Below are 23,084 nucleotides of genomic sequence, written 5' to 3' on the forward strand. Positions count from 1 at the left end.
AATCTTAATATGTTTACAGTAGTTCTGTGTGATTTGTTGTTGAAAAATACAATATTTGTTACTAATTGTCACAATTTGCCCTGAAAGCCACTAGTGTGAAAAAGTAATACACCTTTGGGTGACAAGGATTATGGCTGCTATCCTAAACACTAAGGATAGGATATCCTAAACACCTAAGGATATCCTAAACGCTAAGGAGCAAGCCACATTGATTAGACTGGGGCTTCTAGGCATAAGAATGCCCTGTAAATGTTTTTGCTACAAGTCATAGGCACTTTACTGGGATTTTCTGTTTAATGAAAGCAGTGAAAATCTCTCTCTCCATGTAAAACTAAAAGAATACCCTGGCATTCTGCCATTATTTGAGACTTAGTTTTACTGAATCCACATTTTTTAGGTTGATAGAAAAGCTAGGGAAAATACATCTGGGTTTATGTCAGTGTGACAATATATTCTTGAACAGCTTCAACCTATTAAATTTATTTCATTTCATTATACACCAGAGTATCTTAGAAACATGGAGTTGGAAGGGACCTCAGTGGTCATCTAACCCAACCTCTTGCTAATGTAGAAAGTCGATTGCTAATTGAGTAGGATCCTAGATCATCACAGTAAATGTTCAATACAGGGTTATATCCAAGAAGAAGAACAGCTAAGTAATCCACAGCAATAATAGATCCCACATGGGGAGGATCACATCATATTCTGCATTTCACTGATTAGGAAGGTGGGATTTTGCCTTGACTCAATCAAGGGATAAGTTCAGGTGATCATAAAGTAACTGCCTACAAAGGACGCGGGTGGCGCTGTGGGTAAAACCTCAGCGCCTAGGACTTGCCGATCGCATGGTCGGCGGTACGAATCCCCGCGGCGGGGTGCGCTCCCGTCGTTCGGTCCCAGCGCCTGCCAACCTAGCAGTTCGAAAGCACCCCCGGGTGCAAGTAGATAAATAGGGACCGCTTTATAGCGGGAAGGTAAACAGCGTTCCGTGTGCTGCGCTGGCTCGCCAGATGCAGCTTCGTCACGCTGGCCACGTGACCCGGAAGTGTCTGCGGACAGCGCTGGCTCCCGGCCTATAGAGTGAGATGAGTGCACAACCCTAGAATCTGTCAAGACTGGCCCGTACGGGCAGGGGTACCTTCACCTTTACCTTACAAAGCCCAGGGGAGTCCTGCTTCCCACTTTTAGCTCTTTTTTCCTTTGCTGAGTTAATAGCATTTCAGTTATAACTGTTAACAGATATGTTATTTTGGAAGCATGCAAGATGAGTAATAGGGAGTCAAAAACCACATATTTTATGACCTTTTGCAAGCTTGCATCGTGAACAATAAAAAGATTATAATATAATGTGTATTCTAATTTTTGAGATGTCCTTTAACAAAATCAAATTATTTCTGGAATCAGTTTACAACAACAACAACAACAACAACAACAACAACAACAACAACAACAACACCACAATCTGTATATACAGGGCAAAATGTGGATTTCTGTACTCTTGAAATACTTAGCGACCAAATTTCCAAGACCCAGTGAGTTGTTAGAAATGCTTCCATTTTCAACTGAATTTTTAGCTGTCTGTATAAAATAGGCATGATCTTCAATATTCTAATACCGTATTTTTCCACGTCTATAAGACACCCCCATGTATTAAGACAACCCCTATTTTGGGGGCCTCTGATTTAAGAAAATGGGGGGGGGGGGAGATCTATCCGTGTATAAGATGCCCCCAAATTTTGGACATTATTTTTTAGGGGAAAAACTAGTCTTATGCATGGAAAAATACGGTACTTCATCTCTCTTTCTGCACTTTTAGACTCATTCTAATTGATGCAGCCACACAATAAATTATTTGGTCCAACATTAGGACAGCATCATATATTGCATTGTGAGCAATTGCCAAAGTGGAAAAATTGCTCTATTTATTGTTTTTTAAAGGAGGGGAAATCGTTTTTGTAACAACTGTGATAAATTCAAAGGAACTCACCAGATTTCTGCACCGTTTCCATGGCAGCAAGAAGAACAGCTGTAGTGCCTTCTGTAAATGTCCAAAGTCAAATACTGGAAAACCTGTTTTCTAAGCTCTTACTACTTTACTTCATTGCAGCTGGTTACCTTCTGTTGAAGAACGGAATATAGTGCTAGATGGAAGATTAAATTTTGACCAAGATTGCAATTCATATCTCTTTAGTGTACTCAAGTTTAAGCAGATGTACCTCCATCCCTACTATAAAAATGATATCCAAAGGAGCAGAATAAAAAGATAATGATAAAACGACAAGATCTGGGATTGCCTGTTGTTCATACACATGCATGCACACATGCAAATACCAACAAACTCTCACATGTAACAGGAGATTCACAAAAAATTCAACTGTATAATTAATAACAACAGCTAGGATCAGCATCCCTTAAGCAAATTCCCATTTCCAGACACACTATCTACTGAAAATGACCAGTTTGGGGGGGGGGGGGGGAGAGAAAGAAATTATTGCACTGCACACAAGTGGAAAAAAGAAGCCAAAATTTATCACTCGGAGAACATTTCTGGAAATGGTTGCCAAATTGAGTTTCATGTCTTGCAATTAGCCCTGCTGTGGTTTGCAGCTGGTTATTTAGTGGGTGAATTGAATAGGTCTTCAACACACTCTTCTGTTGTTGGCAAAGAGTTTTACTTCCCAAACTACAGCACAATTAGTTTTACCAAGTGCGGTGTTTCAACTGTTCAAAGCACAGCTGTTTGTGGATGGATCCAAATTAGCTGGCTGTAACCCAGAATCAATGTATTTATCTATTTATGGCATTTATGGGGTTCCTCTCAAGAAAGCCTCCCACCTGTCTGCTGCAACATGCATCCTGGTCTAATTAATGACTGTGTTGCTGTTTTGCTAGAAATTAATTTAATTGGCTTGTATTCTTCTTATTTACTTGGTTTTATTGTGTGCTTCCCTGGGAATCCTTGAAGGCTGACAGGCAGTGCCTAAATAAATAAATAAATAAATAAAATGGGGAGTTGGTACATCTGCGAGGGATGGTACCAGGGACACAATGCAGCAGTGATGACAACACTATCTCCTGGGGGGTTTATGTGAGAATTGCGTGTCTGTTCATTTTGTTGTTTGTAAAGCCATGCTGCATATTTTATTTATTAATTGGTTTATTATTAAATATATGTTTCAGTGGTGCCTAGGGCAGCAAACACAAACAGTAAAAGAAAACATCTAGAAACAATTCCTAAACAAACGCAGGCTGGGAAAGATCTTTACTTGAAAGACTTGTTGAAAGAGGAAGGGTTTCACTAGCTGCCAAAAAAACCCCAATGAAGATGGTGCCTGTATAATATTCGATGGGAGGGAATTGCAAAGGATAGGTGCCCGATTGCTATATTATGTGGAACAAACCTCCTGATAAGATGGTATCTGCAAGAGGCCTTTGCTCACAGAGTGCAAATTATTCATTTATTTATTAAAAGTTCTATACTTCCCTTCATTAATGCATCAAATGGAAACAATACCTCTCACAGTTCAAAAGGGCACAGATTGTTTTTGCCTGGCACCTAAAGATATGTAACAAATGCGCTAGGCCAGCTGCCCTGGGAAGAACCTTCCACAAGTGGGGAGCTGCCACAAAAAAGGCCCACTTTTGTGTTGTCACCCTCTGGACCTCTCAATTGGGTTTATAAGGGGTGAGATGATCTTTCAAGTATTCTGGTCCCATGCTTTATAGGACTTTAATACACCAGAATCAGCAGCTTGAACATAGCCCCGTAGCTAATTGGCAACCAGTACAATTCTTTCTGTAATGCATTTTGCACTTGCTGCAGCTTCTGGGCCTCAAAAGCAGCCATACATAGAGTGCATTGCAGACCCTCCAAGTGTCCCTATTTTCCAGGGACTTCCCAGATTTAGAGAAGATGTCCTGGTTTCTGATTTGATCCCAGAATATCCCCCTTTTCCTTAGGATGTCCCTATTTTTATTGGAGAAATGTTCGAGGGTATGGAGTTATCCGACCCCCGAGCCATCTGAGGGCAATGATTTATAGATTTTTTTTCATTGTTTAATGTTTTATTACGTTTTTATATATGTAGGAAGCGGCCCAGATGTGTGGGGTATAAACGGCAAAATTATCATTATGGAATGGGACGTCCCTATTTTCATTGGAGAAATGTTGGAGGGTATGGCATGACAGTAATTTACCGTAAGCTCTCTCAGCACCTCATCTTTTGGTGTGGTGGCAACAGCTCAAGGCTAAATTGATTCCTAGCTATGGTTTGTGCAGATGGACAATAAAGTCACATGAAATTATAATTAAGATGCCTGCAGGGGAAAGGCTATCTATTTTTTAAACAACAGCCCATCTTGCTTTAAAAGTAAAGAGAATACATGCTTTACACTTTGTGTCCTGCTTCCCTCCACTGTTCATACTTCTTTCGATATGTGTATATATGCCAGTGAATCCCACATTATAAATCACAGTGTTTATAATACATGTATACTCAAAATGCAGCTGGACATTTTAGATGACACATTTAAAAACACAGACAGAAGTTGAACAGAACATGCTACAAATCTCATTGGAGCTGGAATTAAATAGTTCCTTATAATTGCTGAGGGTCTTGGTGGACTATTTAGTTATTCTTTTCTGCCTGTTGTAGCTATTATAATGCACTGTGCTATATGCTAGGGTTGCCATATTTCAAAATGTGAAAATCCAGACAAAGTTGTTGAGCTTCTTTTTGCAAAATCTCAACACAAAAAAAGAAGATGAGGAACATATATTTTTAAGGAAGTTTTCCCAGACATTCAAGCAATTTCCGCTCAGATAATATTTACGAGGTCCAAATCTGGAAAATTTCAGACATATGGCAGCCCTACTATATGTTATGATTTCTAATTGTATTTTATTGCTTCTTTTATTTCTTACGTTGCATTTTATTGTACAGTATTAGAATTTGAATCACATCTAAATAAAGCTTGTTTTGGGAAGCCTTGGTATAGATAACACTATAAGGATAGAAAATACCATTTTTCTTTGATTGCCACAAGTATGAATCCTTGCATCAGCTGGTATCATCAGATCACTCTCTGGTCCATATGGCTTATTATGTATGATAAAATAATAAACTCTTGTAGCAAGGCTTTAACTGTAGTCACCTCGGATCTTTGGGATGTCCTTCCTAGCAAGATCAGAAACTATTGATGGCAACTTTTCAGAGGTGTCACATAGAGTAATGTGTAAGTGAATGAGCCATTTGTGAAATCCCCATTGCAACGTGAACTGAATGGTAGCTTGGTCTTGGGCAAGCTACCATTTTTCTGCCAATCAATACATTTATGTGAGTTGTGGCAGTCTTGTGGAATAAAAACATAAGAGCAGAAAGAGCTGCTACTGCGCAGTGCTGTAAATGTCTACTCAGAAGTAAGTCTTATTTTCATGGGACTTACTCCCAGGTAAGTGTGTGTGGAACTGCAGTAAGTTAAACAAGGGATTTGCACTAGCTCTATATAATTATTATTTTTTTGAACAGCTGATCTCCATGACATACCACATACTCAACTATTTAAAAACAGAGTGCCATGGGGTTAGCTGGGGGTACTGTTTGAGAAGAACAAGTTGAGAAATTGGAATTGTGGAATCATGGTATAATTCACATTGTAAAGGTACAGGTAAAGGGACTACTGTCTGTTAAGTCCAGTCGCAGACGACTCTGGGGTTGCGGCGCTCATCTTGCTTTACTGGCCGAGGGAGCCGGCGTACAGCTTCCAGGTCATGAGGCCAGCATGACTAAGCTGCTTCTGGCGAACCAGAGCAGCACACGGAAACACTGTTTACCTTCCCACCAGAGCAGTACCTATTTATCTACTTGCACTTTGATGTGCTTTTGAACTGCTAGGTTGGCAAGAGCTGGGACAGAGCAACAGTGAGGATTTGAACCGCCGACCTTCTGATTGGCAACTCCTAAGCTCTGTGGTTTAGACCACAGCGCCACCCGTATCACATCAATTCACATTGTAGCATAGGTAAAACTCAGATAAGAAACAAACAAAATATGGCAGATATCCATGCAAATGTAAAAGCGCCAACTATAGGCCTTTGTTGTTGTTTAGTCGTTTAGTCGTGTCCGACTCTTCGTGACCCCAAGGACCAGAGCACGCCAGGCACCTCTGTCCTCCACTACCTCCCGCAGTTTGGTCAAACTCATGCTGGTAACCTCGAAAACACTATCCAACCATCTCGTCCTCTGTCGCCCCCTTCTCCTTGTGCCCTCCATCTTTCCCAGCATCAGTGTCTTCTCCAGGGAGTCTTCTCTTCTCATGAGGTGGCCAAAGTACTGGACCCTCAGCTTCACGATCTGTCCTTCCAGTGAGCACTCAGGGCTGATTTCCTTAAGAATGGATGCGTTTGATCTTCTTGCAGTCCATGGGACTCTCAAGAGTCTCCTCCAGCACCATAATTCAAAAGCATCAATTCTTCGGCGATCAGCCTTCTTTATGGTCCAGCTCTCACTTCCATACATCACTACTGGGAAAACCATGGCTTTAACTATACGGACCTTTGTTGGCAAGGTGATGTCTCTACTTCTCAAGATGCTGTATAGGCCTAAAACCTAGTAATTCACCTTGTATTCTTGATTACCGGTAGTTTATTACAAATATTTATATCCCAGTTTTCTGGTTCAAAAGTGAACCACTGAGGTGACTAACACAAGCAAACGTTTAATACCAAACAAAAGAGAGAGAGATTAAAAAGCTAACTGATGAGCTGCACACAAGCACACATTCCATAATCCTGGTGGACATTTTATTAGATTTTAATAGAACCTTGTGACAAACCTTCTAGAATAATGACAGTGCTTGTATTTTAAAAGTATGAGATTCTAACATCAGAGCTCTTTGAGCAATTTGAAATAATTAAAAAGGCAAACAATTTGCTCTCTAATTTATTATGAAAAAGGTTGCTTGACTGTGTGTGTATACACACACACACACACACACACACACACACACACACACAAATATACTTGGCAACATTTCAGTTTGACTCGCTTTATTTGGGGAATGGCTCTTATTATATTGTTTGGGGTATAGTTCCCACTCTGGAGCCTTCACATTGGAACCTTGGCTTGCACTGCATTTCTGGCAATGGCAAATGCATTGTTAATCCCCATAACTAATAGCATTTCTGCTCGTCTCATGTCGCTTTTGGCAGCAGGCTTTTTAAAGTGCTAGTCTTTATGATAGACTCAAGGCATCAGATGTGTTTATACTACCCTGAGCCCGTGCTGCATTATAAAATGAGCACCAGCATCTTCTGGCATGTCCATTGCACTAAGCAGGTATACTTCACAACAGGACACTAGATAAAAATGTTTGGCACTGCAACACAAGTGAATTGCTCGATGTGCTGTTAACGGGGGAAAAAATATTTTTGAAAGGTTATTATTCTAAAAGATGAGCTACAGTTTAGTATTAATTTGTTTTCATTGGTAAGTTTCATCTGTTGCTCTCCACATGGAGGAACAAGTTTTCAAAAGTTAAGACATAGGCTTAGCTCAAGTATTTGTTGTTTTAAACATGCTATAAAAGCAAATGTTACAAAAGGTGTATGTAAAATATTTTTTAAGTGATCTGGGGATTCCTTGCCCTTCATGTCCAGTAACTACTTGACCCTGCTTAGAGATTTTAGCCTGTAAGTGTAGAGATAACCAAAAAGACTTTCCTGTGTAATCCATTTCTCCTCTCTCTCTCTCTCTTCTCACAGTGACTTAATGTTCATACCAGTGAAAGAACTGAACACTCTAATTTAGAATGTTCTGAGATGGTATCTGAAGTATTCTTCACAACCTGATCAAAGGCTAATTTTACTCCTCTGTCCAGACCTCACAGATTCCCTGCAGTTATGATTGAAAAGATGCACATTTACACTTCAGTGTTACAGCTACGTGGAGTGGTCAACCTGCATCTTATTAGGCCAATGTTTGCTGCAGATAAGAAAAGATTATACCCATGACTTAAGTCAGCAAATAATTAAATAAATAAATTCCAACAAATTTGACCATACTTGTGTAAAACTGAATGTGGCGGCAAACTTTTACCCTCAGATACTGGTTGTTGTTTAGTCGTTGAGTTGTGTCCAACTCTTTGTGACCCCACAGACCAGAGCACGCCAGGCTCTGTGATCTCATCTATTAGCCTTGCTATAGATTCTGAAAAGATGGAAGGGGTGAGAGAATAGATAGCGACCCATATTTTGTTGGTGCAGATGTGTGATTACACAAGGCAGAAGTCATGAACTAGAAAGAATAACCCCCTATGTGCTCTTTCCAGTCATGGAGAATTAGAGTTGCTTTATTCTAAGTTCTCTATTCTGAGTGTGCTGCACAATTTATAATCCTAGTGCTCTAGATTTATTAGGATCAGAATTACAAATAGGGGCATGCAAACAAGTTCCTTTTTTTGGTTAGTAGAGACAGTGTGAGGCAGTGTGCAGTGCATTACCTGGAACACTGCATTGCAGAGTATGGCCTAGTTGCACACCACTCTAAGCCAAAATTGAATCACAGGTTATTGAACAAATGGTGTGTAAACCACAAGTCAGTGTTTCAGTTGATTGCAGCATGGCTTGTTTGTGTGTGGGGTGAGGGTAAGTTGTTGGGTCAGGTTAGCCATATTGATTTGTATGCTGTTGAGGGGGGAATAGGTAATTGTCCTGTTGTGGTGTGTAGGTGATGAAGGGGAGCCATAAGGAGGAGAGGATTTAACCAGAAACCAGAGTTGGGGCAACATGCTAAGCCAAACCTTGATTTAGCTGCTGTGCTGGATTTAGCTAGAAAGATTTGGGAGGAGCAAAACAGCTGCAGTCTCTCTCTGGTAGCTCACACATTTGCACTAATCCATAGTTTGACTTAGCATTGCGTGCGAATGTGGCAATTTTGGGGGGAGAGGGGTCCTTTCCAGAATAATAGAATGGCATTGTTTTCTAGGTTTGATACACACACACTTATTTTTGGTGCCTGCTAAAACATTTTTGTTTAGACAAGCCTACACAGATATCTAGAATGGTGATATATTGTTTAGCTTATTGCCTAATTTTTGAACGTTTTAAATAGTTGTTTCAATTATTTTTAAGCAATAATTTTATCTTTTTATTCTCTTTGTAAACCTCTTTAAGGATTTTTTTTTAAAAATCAAGCGATATATAAATTTTACAAAATAAATATAGAACCAACAGAACTCATATTTTAGACTAGTAACTTATTTATATATTGATATCATACTGAAAATTATGTGTTTTTTGGGGAAACACTTTGCACATTGAAAGTGTTTGTCATTCAAAAACAAACAGTGTCCTAAAATTACAGTATTGAGTTTCTTTTGACCATCTGGCAACTACTTTTGTTTTGTTTCCATTTTAAAAAAAGTAGAATGGAAACTTCACATCCTAAACATACATTCATAAGCTATCAAGAAAAAACAGGAGAATGCAATGTAGTTTATTATAATATATTTCCTATCCTAAATCCCTTTTCAAAAAAACTTTATTTGAAGAGAGGATGTATACATGCTTTGATTGTTTGCTTAGATTCCCTTTTCTTATCTCATATCAAGTATCAAGGAGAAGTATTAAAATGTAATTATTTTGTTTTGACAACTAACTTTAAAAAACACACACCAAGATCTACGGAACCAATTTATTTTTGGCCTGCAATTCTTGGACTAGGAACTAAGACCTATTGATATCCTTGCAGTCTAAAAGTTTGTAACTGCCTCCCACAATGTGGTATTTGGCACATGTTTTGGACCTCAGCTCCCATCAGCCACAGGCAGTGTGGACATTGGTCTAGGTCAGGGGTAGGCAAACTAAGGCCTGGGGGCCGGATGCGGCCCAATCGCCTTCTCAATCCAGCCTGCTGACGGTCCGGGAATCAGCGTGTTTTTACAGGAGTAGAATGTGTCCTTTTATTTAAAATGCATCTCTGGGTTATTTGTGGGGCATAGGAATTTGTTCATCCCCCCCCCCCCAAAAAAAAAAAATATAGTCCGGCCCACCACATGGTCTGAGGGACGGTGGACCGGCCCACAGCTGAAAAAGGTTGCTGACCCCTGGTCTAGGTCCTAGGATGATGGGGAGTCCAACAACATCTGGAAGGCACCTTGTTGGGGAAGGTTGATTTACAGGATCAGGTCCACTGTGGCTAAGCTACTGATTTAAACCAGCCTATAAATGTGTTGGTAGTGTCATTTGATTGCTGAGTGGAAATTTAAAAAGCAAGCAAGGTTGCTGTGGCCTTGAAGGTGTGACCTAATTTTCAAAACACAGAAACAGTCTTTTTCTTAAAACTCTGTGAGAGAAACTTATTGGCCTTTTGCCACACACATGGCATTTTATATGTGACATCAGTGGCGTAGCGTGGGGGGTGCAGGGGGGGCCGGCCACACCGGGCGCAACATCTGGGGTTAAGGCAAATCCACGGGTTAGGGGGCGCAACTCCACGGGTTAGGGGGCGCAAATCCATGGTTTAGGGGGCGCAAATTACTTGCCTTGCCCCGGGTGCTGACAACCCACGCTACGCCACTGTGTGACATACACACAACTGTGGAGTTGTGATAACTGAGGAAGGCTGTAATGAGTTATGCCAGCTCAGAAATATAAGAATTGAATAAGTAGGTAGAGAGTCAGGCATTCAGTTTGGACCTATAGCAGATGTAAAAATACCCCCATTAAAAATGGATAACCAGTAGCCTTACAATAGATCTTTAACCTCTGCATGATTCTCTGAGCACACAACAGAACATGTCAAACTTCCAGTGATAGTTCTTTAATAACAAATATATAGTGGGTTGGATTGAATAATACCTTTTCCTGAGCCAGTGCATACTCATGATATCATGTGAAAATACATTTTCTTTTTTTGCCTACCCAGTCAGCCTTCCCTGCTTACGGGCATTCATGCAGGAGCATAGCATTTGAGTAGGGCCACTGTGTGTAAAAACGAGTCTGCACAATCTTGCACATGGATGATTCCTGGATTTTATCAGGGGTAGAACTATGCTTTGAGACTATTCACATAGGACTTCATGCTAATAGGTCCTAATTAAATGTTACTGTATGGATGACTGAGGACACTGGAAAAGAGTTGGATAGGGAGTGAGATGACTGTGGTGGACTGGGGTTAGGTCTGATCCTAGCCCAATTTGTATTAAGTGTTAAAAGCACTCCTTACAATTGATTTTAGTAATCAACAGTCCTAACAGACTAATGTTATACCGTATTTTTCGTCCCATAGGACGCTCCGTCCCATAGGACGCACCTAGTTTTTTGGGGGGGAAATAAAGGAAAAAATTTTTCCCTTTATTTCCCCCCCAAAACCAGGTCGGGGAAACCAAACCAGGTCGGGGAACAGCGGGATGGCGGTGCTGCACCTCCCCGCTGTCCCCCGAGCTTGTGGGGCTGGCCGATGTCTGCCCGGCGCGTGAGGTGCTCTGCTTCAGGGCACCTTGCGCGCCGGGCGGCAGGCTGCTTTCCGCAGCGTGGGGAGCCCTGCGGGAACTCCCGCGGGCTCCCCAGGCTTGCTGATAGCTTCCTGAAGCCTGGAGAGCGAGAGGGGTCGGTCCCCTCTCGCTCTCCAAGCTTCAGTGAAAGCCTGTATTCGCCCCATAGGACACAAACAGATTTCCCCTTCATTTTTGGAGGGGAAAAAGTGCGTCCTATAGGGCGAAAAATATGGTAATCCCTGTATCGTAGATGCAGGGCTAAAAGAATAGTGCCGTCCCTTAAATCATTTAGTACGTTGGGTGAGATTTGATCTGGGGACTTCCCTGTGCTAACAGCACCAGCTCCTAGGGAATTGATTGTAAATACGGACATTTACAAAGAGAAATCTTCCGCAGATAATATGCCTAGTGTCTTGGCAATATTCCACTACCGTTAAAGCACAATGCAATACAATAATGCATGAATTCAAGTTAAAATGCCTGTGCCGCTCCACTGTGGAAAGGAGCATATTCTGTCTGTGTTGATGCACCTAAATCCTATGGAAAACAAGGGGTCGTAATGAAACATTAAGCTGTAGGGCTTAAGTCCGATTAATTTAGCGAGAATTATGTATTCCTCTAACTTTCTCTGGATTGCACCCATTGTACTTAGCTACTCGTAAAACTGCGTTTCTGATTGTCAAATAATTATTCCCTTTTTTCTGTTGCCAGTACTTCAGCTAAGGCTACAGCAAAGGCGGACAAGAGAACAGCTGGTGGATCAGGGAATCATGCCACGTAAGACTAATTTTATTTTTTGCAGCTTGTGCAGCACTGAATTCTCAGGCTTCTTGCTGAAGACAACAGGAAATAACCAATAACATTTATGCCCCCCCAGAAAACAAAGGGATAATCAAAATTATGTGCTTTCACACTCTCTCTCTCTCTCTCTCTCTCTCTCTCTCTCTCTCTCTCACACACACACACACACACACACACACACACACACACAAATATATTTCACCTTTTTGGAATTTGTCTACCATTTTTAAGTTTAGGAAAGAACTGGAGAAAATACAGATTTTTGTTTAAAACCAATAATATACTTCATTGAAGTATTATGGGTTAATTATAAATTCAATGAATAATAAAATGATTTATTGTCATGTGTCTCTGTAATAGCTAATATTAGGATGTCTGTATGTCAATTTAGAATTACTGCTTCAGAAGCAACTAAAAAACCTTTATTGCTTGGAGATATATACTGTTTCTAAAACATGATTCAGTTGGTCAGAACCCAATGATACCTTCCACATGAGAAAGTGGCGTAACACGTGGAAGTTATGATGGAAAAGCTAATCATGTGGAACTGGGTGGGTTTTTGGTGTGAGAGGCTAGAACGAGGGGCTGGTTTTGTAAGGTTGCTGAGTGGTGGTTTGGGAAGAGGTGGGCCAAGGCAAGAGTCTGGATTGCACTTTTTAGTAGACTGCTTGGGTCTGTTTCCACTGCACTTTCAATAAACCTTAAAGATATGAGCCTCTTAGGGTGTGTAGGAAATGGGCTTTTTGTGTGCATTTTTAGAAACACCATATGCACTTTGTTTGCTGCTAATTGTTTTATTTTAGCTTTGCTGTCTTGTGATAAATTTTGAGAGTGCTTGCTTTCCATGGAGTTTGTTCCTATTTATGTCTTCTTCTAAACTTTTCCTTCATTTGTGTGTTTGTGAGTTGGGTAGCTTATGTGTTTGTGTGGAGGAAGAGGTGGGTGAGGCGGGGGGAAAGAGATGCCCCAATCCGGACATTCAGTGGCAAAGTGGGATGCAGCACAGGTGGATGAAGAGAAGATAATAATAGCAAGCAGTTAATTGTGGTCTGTGGCCTTTTCTGTTCTACCAACCTGTCCTCCAGGCTGGTAGTGCTGTTGCTGTATGCCAGGTTGGTCATTGCCATTCCTTATTTACAATTTGATTTTGGGTGAAGGAGCTGACTTGGCATGCAGTACCATGATGTGAGTGTCTGGGCTAGGTGAGACAGATTTCACTCAGTTTGTCCCCATGGTACTTGGTACAATATCAGCGTAGGCTGGGTGGATGACACTTTGAGTGCAAGTGGCATAAGTCTTATAACCAAGACAACTGATGATAAAGGCATGTAATCTAGCCCACCATGTGGTGTTGGTGATATCAGCAAAGAAAGCTTACTTCTGCCACCACTGCATCCTCCAGTATTCATCCAGCAGAGTTTTTCTGTGATGAATGAGTTAAGATCTTACCCTGTGGAAATGGCTTGAAACCCTCAGAAGCCTGCTATGACAAGTTTGCAAGGCATTTTGAGAGCAAAGTTATTTGATGCCATTGATAATACAGCTCTAGAGGAGGTGTTTAGATCCCCCTCAAGCCTGGATGTTTGGTATCAGTTTCAGATATCAGGGCCTGATGATGCAAAACAAGATACTTGAGGATACTTGAAGATTCGTCTATCACATGCAGGTCTAACCCTTGTCCAACTTGGATTGTTAGAGCTAGCTGGGGTTTTGAATGAGCAAGCCCAGAGGGTATTTAATTCTTCATTGCAGGAGTAGGTAATGCCTTCTGCATTAGAGGTGGCAGTAGTGCACCCTCTCCTCAAGAGATCTGCCTGGATTCTAGAGGTTTACTCAAGTACCACCCAGTTACAAAGATTCCCCTTTCGACAAGATGCTTGAGAACGTGGTGGCTGCTCAACTTCATATGCATGTGGAGGAAGCAGGCCAAATTATGTTGTTTGGGAACTCCTGAGTACAACCAATCCCTGGCAAAAGTGAGGTTGCCAGTCAGCTAATCAGTGCTAACTGGGAGTCCCTTTTGGCAGGGATGGGGAAAGAGTAATACAAGCGAAGGGGGAGAATAATGAGAGTGCATGAACATTATTTTGGTTGATGTAAGGCAGACACCTGAACCAACTTATTATTCTCCATACACATATATTTGGTTTCTGTTTGCTGTTTCTACACAATTATCACCTCTTGCTCTAATACTTACCGGTATATAGAGGGAAATTAATCCAAGCACCTCATTTTTTCTGCTCATGGTCTTTTAGAACCCAGTCAATATTAATGATTATCATTGAACTTATTGGTCGATGTAGGTTTTATTATTACTAACAAAAGGCCCGTCATTATGACAGGTGGGGGAGGGCAACAAAGAGGAGGCCATATACTGTGGATAGAGTACATTCAATGTTAGTAGAAACAAATATCAAGGAGTATAAAGTATCTGTCTTTACCAGTGTGTTCTGATAGTTTCATGTCAGTCTTTTACTTCTCCATTGTAGCTTTGAAGAGCCCAGCTGCATTCCATGAACAGATAAAGAGCTTGGAAAGAGCCAGGGTAAGGATTCAAGTTTAAACGTGTTGCTTCATTCTTCACATATATTTGCATTTGGAAAGGGTGAGATATGCAAGATATGTGAAACAAGATGAAACAAAACTAGATTATAATCTCTGGAACTAGATTTTGGGGTCATTTTTAATGAAATTTAAAGTCCTACAGTAACTAATACAAACAAGCCAAAAACAGGCAACAGTATGATTACTTATAATATCCTTCAGCCCTTTCCCCAGTCACCCTCATCTTCCACTGAATATAGATTTACAGTAGATAATCCCAGCCGAGATTCATTTTCTGCCCAAACAAACCACAATGATGTAAAGCCAAGGGTTGTTCTTGGCTTACGAATTGTGGTTTGTCTGGTAGAAGCAAACCCAGAGCACTGGTTTGCATGTCACTCTAAGCCAAGACTCAAGATTTGTTACTCCTGGCCCAAGAAAATGAGCATTAGTACACTGTTCATTCACAGTAAGCCATGGTTTATGGTTTACCATGATAGGTGCCAGTGTGTTTCATTGTAATACAATATAGGACTCAATCATAGAACAGCTTAAACTCAGTACTGCTTAATTACATTGAGGGGGAAATGCTGACTTGTATTTCCTGTGGTAAGTGTGTTGCGTATTCACGTTTAATCTGCTCAATAGAAGTGGCCTTAAAAATGGGCAAACTGCACTATTGGGAAGTCATTATTGTATTTAAAAAATCAAACAGTTCAAAAACACCATAAAGTCTGGTGGTTGCAACTGCTGACTTGCTAGGAATCCTAAATTAGATTTATACCACATTTTGTTCACTAGCGTCACTATGTAGAGGAATAGGTTTGAAATACGTCATCTACAAAGAGTAAATTTGTATGAGTTGGATCTTGGATTGTAAAATGTGAAGGGGAGACGTCTGCATTTTATCCCTTATTGTGTGAGTTGCCAAGAACCTGATGTTCTGTAGTATTCTCTAAATGATTTAATAATAAACATAAAACATAATCTTCCGATGTAAGGCAACATCTTGCAAAACATTCTCAGATGGTTACTTTTTTTCTGTGACCAAAGAATTTTAATAATTTCCTTCAATGACAGCCTGTTCAGGACTGCAATAAAGACATGTACTCTGAAAGCCATTTCCCAAAAATGTTTCCTTAAAGTGAACTGTTTTGGGTGAATTGCCAGTAAATGTGGTATATTTAACGTTCATGCATTTTTTCCTTCAGACTGAGAATTTTCTGAAGCACAAGATACGCAGTAGACCTGATAGATCAGAGTTGGTTAGAATGCACATTCTTGAAGGTGAGGACCCCGATGCCATATTTTCTGGCTGAACATTTTAAAATGCTCAATGTGGCTTCAGAACTTGAATATATTCCAAACCTTTAGACAAAGCCAATGAATCTCCCTTGAAAAACTAATTATTAATATGTGTTGATAAAATCTAATTTACTGGATTTACATATTTAGCAATCTTTGATTTAAGGTAAAGTGGATATTAGGGACATTAACTGTGAAGTGGTGTTTCTAGACCTCTTAATAAAGAATATTTATCTGCTTGTTTCAAAAATATATACTTTGATTTCTGCTTCAAAAACAAATGTAGCTGCAAAGATGGTACAGGGCCAGAAATGCATAGCTTGTGGTGAACTGTGCTAGCCATTTAAAATATTTGTCCTGTTCTATCTAATCTGAGGTCAGCAAATGCTCTCTAGAAATGCATAAATAATGTGATCTAGATGTTGAAAATATCATTGTATAATTAAAATCAAAACCAATGTTCATAAAAAGGAAATTGTATAGTTCTTTTTAAAATGTGTCCCCTTTCTTCCAGAGACCTTTGCGGAACCCTCTCTACAAGCAACTCAGATGAAACTGAAAAGAGCACGATTGGCAGATGATCTGAATGAAAAGATCGCTCAGAGGCCTGGTCCTATGGAACTTGTAGAAAAAAACATCCTTCCTGTAGACTCCAGTGTCAAAGAAGCGATTATAGGCAAGTAGGGAAGCTGTGACATCATAATCATCATCACTTATTATTTATACCCCGCCCACCTGGCTGGGTTTCCCCAGCCACTCTGGGCAGCTCCCAACCAAATATTAAAAACACAGTACAGCATTAAACATTAAAACTTCCCTAAACAGGGCTGCCTTCAGATGTCTTTTAAAAGTGAGATAGTTGCTTTTTTCCTCGACATCTGATGGGAGGATGTTCCACAGGGCAGGCGCCACTACCGAGAAGGCCCTCTGTCTGGTTTCCTGTAACCTCACTTCTCGCAGTGATGGAACCGCCAGAAGGCCCTCGGCGGTGGACATGGGTCTATTGATGCAGAAAAGAATGAGAGGTGAAAACCTGAGCCTTAAAGGACCTTCCAAGTTATGAGGTTTTGAAAATATACATTTAAAAAGGTGCATTTGTGAAGTCATTTGTCGTAGAAGATCCAGATGGTTTCCCTCAAAATGCATTTTTAATAATAATTTCTTTATTTAAAATAATAATAATAATCAATTAAAAATAAAAATGTGTGCAGGAATATTGTAAAATTAATGAATGTTAGAATGATGTTGGATAAAAAGTTAAGTGGTTATTAGCTATAACGCTATAAAGAATATGAAAAAATGGATTATTAATAGGTAAAAATTTAATGGTATAATATTTTAAGATTAAAGACTAGGATAAATAAAGAGGGAAAGGATCTGCTGAACTAATAAATTGAATTGGAATACAAAAAAGGGAGGTGTGAGGAGGTCTGGGAAACAAGCAAATGAAAAATAAGTGATGGAAAGATGGAATTGTTTTTTAACTATTTTTATTTTGTATTTTTTTTCCCATTCTGTAAAATCTTAATAAATATCTTTAGAAAATAAATAAATGTGTGCCCCACCCCCAAGACTATTCCATTCCAACTATCCAGCCTCCAAAAATGTTAACGCCTCTTATGATGGTTTGACCCCTTTCCATTTTAACAGTACAAATTCTACAAATACTGTACCTTCTTCAAAATCCTCACAATCATTTCTCCTGCATATTTCTGGCTTAGCACATGTTAATTTATCATTAATAGCTATGGCTATCATAATTTATGTCTGTGAGTATAAATACCTGTGTTATGACTCACATATTTATTTATATGTTTGTTCTGCTGGTTCTGTGGTTGTCATCAACGGAAATGCAAAGCATATTTTTTTGCAAAGACAATTATTAATTGATAAAGATTTGTCTTTCAGTGTCAGCTGCTTCCTTTGTGGGGGATTTTTTGTTCCCTTTTCTTTCTCTGTGTCCCTTACAGTTGGAGGTGCTGTATATCTGACACTCATTGGATAGTACCTATGACATCATTAGTGATGTCACTAGTGGCACAACTCCTTTCCATGATATCCAAGCCATTTTGTGTCCTTTAAAATTTTGAGAAGCATTTATTACACCACCTCATTTTTTTAAAATACTAAATACTCTGCACTCCTCTCCAGATCTGAAACACATGTTTCCCTTATACTTTTCCCCCAAAAGCAAAACACATAGATGTAGTTATGTCCCACACCAATGCTACCATTTTGCCCCTTGTTCATTTTGTGAAACAGGATACTGACACCAGACCAGGGATTGTTCTATTTTAACACTAAAGGGGTAATAGCAGTATATTAAAGGAATCCTAAGAGCATATTTAAATGTCTGTTTTGTGGAACTGTGGACCTGCAGTCAGTGGACATTTGAGCCCCACATTCCACATACATATGTCATTCAGATTATGTCACACTCACACTTGCACTTGAAAGAAAATGAGCTTGCTTTTTCAAGGTACACATGACATTCTCCACTACCCTGATTTTTTAATCTTTCTTCAATATGATAATAAGTAAGCCAGTTACTGCCTTCAAGAGTACTGCTTTGTCCTCATCCTCAACTACAGGAGAGGTTCCCCCCCACACCGCTTTTCCTAGAACACATTCATTTAATCAGGTTAGTCTTTTTTATTACCCTCTCAGTTTTGTTCCGCTTAATATTTAACTTACGGCATAAAGCATGTTTTGTTTTATGGAATAGTTGCACAGAATGTGCAGTGTAAATCAAATTTCTCAGTAGTAATTAGGAAAAAAATAGGAAAAAAATTCAGCCAAACTAGACACGACAGGACCATTGTTCCTGGCCTGCCCTGTTCTCTCCTATAAAGGAGGGGGCGGAGGACATGGAAGAGGGGTGCCAAATGCCCCCATACCTTGCTTCTACACAGTTTGTTGCTCTGGGCACTTTTTTTTACCTTCTTGACCTCAATACTGAGTCAGAAATGGAGAAGATTACCTGGAGAATACAGATTATCCTCATTAAAACATGGAACCAAGGAAAGTTTAGCACCTCTCTGCCATGCACTCTTGTACTATTAAAATTTCCAACCTGTTTTATGTCGAACTGGAATAGACATATGATGAAAACAAGTGTCCAACGCTGCTTTGTTTAGTTTGGCCCAAATTCACACAAAGAAGCCCTTCATACAAGAAGGTCTGTTACTTGTGAAATGTCCACAGGTCTTCACCGAATGAGTGCTGGATACATGTCAAAAATAACAAGTAAATTGTTTCTGCATTATCATGGCATTAAAAGGTGATTTCTCACCCCCCCCACCTCTTTCATTTTAGCGGTTGGTCAGGAGAACTATCCTCAAGGACTGGATGAATCCTTTGATGAAGACAGCAGTGATGCTTTATCTCCAGATCAGCCTGCTAGTCAGGAATCCCAGGGCTCGGCAGCATCCCCTGGTGAGCCCAAAACAAGAGAGGCACCATCTCCAGTCTTGCCAATCCCCACTACTAATCAGGTAAAGTGTCTTGATTCCATGCCATAACCTTAGTTATTGTCATATTTCCCTGTTAACCAAGCATTCTTAAGATATTCTTTCTCTATTTGATTAATGTCTGCTGTGTTTTATGAAAACCCTGAAGTTTTGGTGGGTAGGTAGGAAATGTTCATTACTTCAAGTAAGTCTGTCCATTTTTGTTAGATGCGTATTCTCTGCAGGTAGATATCAAACTCTGCTCTGAAAAGTGGTAGAAAGTCTTCCCTGTCCTTCTTCAATATGAGCTCCAACATGCATAATAGTCAGGGATTTCTGTGCCAAGAAAACCCCCGGAATCCGTATATTTTCCATACAACTTACATATAGTGGCTTCCTTTGCTTACTTTCTTTTTCTTCCCAAGCTTAATGGCAATGAAGGGATTGCAGAGGGGAGGGAGTGTTAACTCTCTCCTCTTCAGCCGTGACCACCCTCTTGAAATCTTCCCCTGTTGCAAATTGGCTTGGAAGAAGCCTTCTGTTGGCTTTAATAAAAGACTCCACACACCCACACCCCAGCTTGGTTATTGTATGTGGTGGTGGTAGGATCTTTTTGGAGAGTGCAGATGTGGAGCTCAAAAAGGTTGAAGCTGTGATATCTTGATGTCTGTAGATGAAAGTGCTGGACCTTTTTGATTCATCTAGAATAAATACACACAGCACTGTGGTTGGGAAATCTGTTAAATAAGTATCTGTTAACTATCCACACATCACATAGAATGGCCATAGCATATTTATTTTTAGATGCAGTGTCTTTGAAATGTGACGTGGAAGATCATTTTGACTGGAAATGAATTCTCTTCTCCTTTTTACAGTTGTACTTGGGCTGAAAAATCTCCCTTGTTATTATTATTACTCAGATTTGCTGGAAATCTCTGTCTGTGGCGTCATAGCCGTTTCTTCTCTCTTCATGGTCTAGATATTTAACATTTCTTCATATGTGCAATCAAATAGTTAGCCAAGAACATAAATTTCTTTTCGTTACCGTTAGTACAAAAATAAATTAGATTCTTTTCCTTTTAAAAACTAAAAGCAGGATGAAAAAGTGATTGCACAACACAAGGTGTTCCTTGCTATCGTGCTCTTCCCAACTAGTTTTGAAGTAACATTTAAGAACACTTTTATTCATTTACATCCATTGAGAAACACTTGTAATTTAAAGTATTTCAGTGCTGGAAATTGTAGGTTTTTCTTGCAGAGGTTTTCTCTTGTGGTTAACGATTTTTGTGTAAAATTGCTAAATCCAATCTTTACCATGCTCCCTTGAGACCAGACCAGATATTACACAATAGATTCATGTAACTATGTATGACTGATTGGATTTTAATTACAAGTAATTTCAGATGGATGGCAGTTTAAATGGAGGAATTTTACAGAGAGGGGCTGCTTAGTTCTCTTCTACCCATTGGGGGAAAAATAGGGATATAGACAGCTTGGGGCAGGAGTTGACTTTGAGCAGCAAAATAGCTTATAGGGGGAGGCACTGGGAAACTCTTGCACACATCTCCCTTATAGTGTCCAGTTTATCTTTACATGAGATATGAAGAATTTCATATCCTCTATCATTTGTATATGATTTAAGCAGTGTAATTACTTTTAAATATTTGAGCAATGCAGCCTTGATCTAAATTTTTCCCTTACTGTTTTCTCCACATTTTACTCTCTCTCTCTCTCTCTCTCTCTCTCTCTCTCTCTCACACACACACACACACACACACACACACACACACACACACACACAAAATGCCCAGTGCTGCCCAGGAACTTGAAGACATTAAAATATATTGTAATTTTTAAATGAATAGTGTAATTTGTGGGTTTGGGGGTTGTGTGCACACACACACGCCAACTCAGGACTCCAACCTGACCTGGGGAAGAAGCTGAACTGGCACTGAATAATAATAAAATGTTGGGGAGCTAATATTTAATTATGGTTAGTTTGGCCCACCATCTTGATTCAAAATGGTGCCTGGCATCCAAACATAGATGAAGACTGGTGATGATATTTCCAGACATTTGTGCAGGTTAATGCCATCCTGCCAAATTGGGCAGCAAAACCTTCAAAGCTATCCAGACTGGCACAGGTTACTGTCACACCAAAATTTGTGAAGACCTGCCAAATGGTATGATGAAATTTTCAGAGGTGTCAAAAGTAGTGGACCCAACCTATGCCAAAAAAGAGCAAAATCATGCCAGAGTGATGCTTTGATGTGCTATCTTGATTCAGAATGTTGTCCGGCATCCAAAGTTTTTTGTTTGTTTTTTTTAAACAAACTTGTCCTTCTCCCAGAGAAAAAACAAGCAAACATGGTTACAAAATAGAGAGGACAATGATTCCCATTTTAAGTAATCCACATCTTTATTATGTAACCAAAGGCCATCAGGACCAGGGCAAGAGCACAGCGGCTGCAGTCTTCACTCTGGGAACACATGTTTTCTCCTTTGCACTAAGTCATGGTTTGGCTTAGCAAATCAAATCTGTATATCCTTGCCTCTCTAACAGGAATTTTGTTCAGAATGCCTGCCTGCCAGCCAGTGGTGTCTGCCTCTTCATGACCCCTGGACCAGAGCACGCCAGGCACTCCTGTTTTCCCTCCTCCAGCAGGCCATTCCATCCCCTTCCACCTCTCTTCTCCTTTTTCCATGTTTTCCCTTTTCCCAACTGATACTATGTCTGTGACTAATGAGCTTGCACAATCCTTACAAGGCTGGGTTTCTTTGGGTGTGTGTGTGTGGGGGGGGGGTCAACTCCATCATTATGATCATCATCAAAATCATCATTATTTGTAGTTCTGCAAATAATGTTCTAGGGGTTTTCCCAAGCATTCTGATTCCTCCCTTTTTTCAATGATTTCATTTTGACTCCACTTCTATTGACAGTCACTGCCTGAATGCACAAGGAGAAGAAATGACAAATTGTCATTAACAACGTTACAAATATTTGTTAAATGCACTTTTGTAGGCTTAATTTTTTGTTTAATTTTGCCAAATTAAAATGTAATTCATGCAGCCAGTATGCTTGCAGCTGGTGAGTGCTGGGAACATTGTTTTCAGCAGTCCTAGTGCTTTGACCTAGAGGAAACTTGGCAGCAGTGGGATAGATTGGAGGAACCAGACCCTGAGTGTGGAGGGAAACCCTGGCCACACTCAACAAAATGTTCTCAACCTTTAGCATGAATTTACTCTCTCTGACATGCTATTTCCAGTGACTTTTTCTGATGAATTTGGATACTTTCAGTAGCAAAAGGAAGACACAAACCTTTTAAGGGGGGGATGTTTAATTCTACAGGCCACTTTAAAAAATATTTTATTGATTTTTCAAAATTCTACTGGCGACTCTTGAGACATAAATGTATCTAGAGTAAGACTTTCCTTTGGTTGCTCTTTCTGAGAAATTTTGGAGAATTTTGTGGCTCTAGTTCTTTTGGG

At 39.9% G+C, this 23,084-nt stretch overlaps 2 protein-coding genes across 5 annotated transcripts in view; one reads left to right on the forward strand and one right to left on the reverse strand.

Moving 5' to 3' along the window:
• The window catches only part of LOC114584321 (nucleoside diphosphate kinase 3), a 261,547-nt gene that overhangs the window by 94,492 nt on the left and 143,971 nt on the right, over positions 1-23,084 (reverse strand). The gene's annotated exons all lie outside the window — the stretch shown is intronic.
• MRTFB (myocardin related transcription factor B) overlaps positions 1-23,084 on the forward strand; it is a 97,118-nt gene that overhangs the window by 52,410 nt on the left and 21,624 nt on the right. For all 4 annotated transcript variants that reach the window (XM_028706078.2, XM_077918477.1, XM_077918476.1 and 1 more), the window contains 5 exons: positions 12,208-12,273; positions 14,787-14,842; positions 16,053-16,128; positions 16,661-16,822; positions 19,462-19,640. In XM_028706078.2, coding sequence (XP_028561911.2) covers positions 12,208-12,273; positions 14,787-14,842; positions 16,053-16,128; positions 16,661-16,822; positions 19,462-19,640 — 539 coding nt within the window. The remainder of the gene's footprint in view (positions 1-12,207; positions 12,274-14,786; positions 14,843-16,052; positions 16,129-16,660; positions 16,823-19,461; positions 19,641-23,084) is intronic.

This window comes from Podarcis muralis, chromosome 14, assembly GCF_964188315.1.
Source record: "Podarcis muralis chromosome 14, rPodMur119.hap1.1, whole genome shotgun sequence".
NCBI classification, from domain to species: Eukaryota; Metazoa; Chordata; class Lepidosauria; order Squamata; family Lacertidae; genus Podarcis; species Podarcis muralis.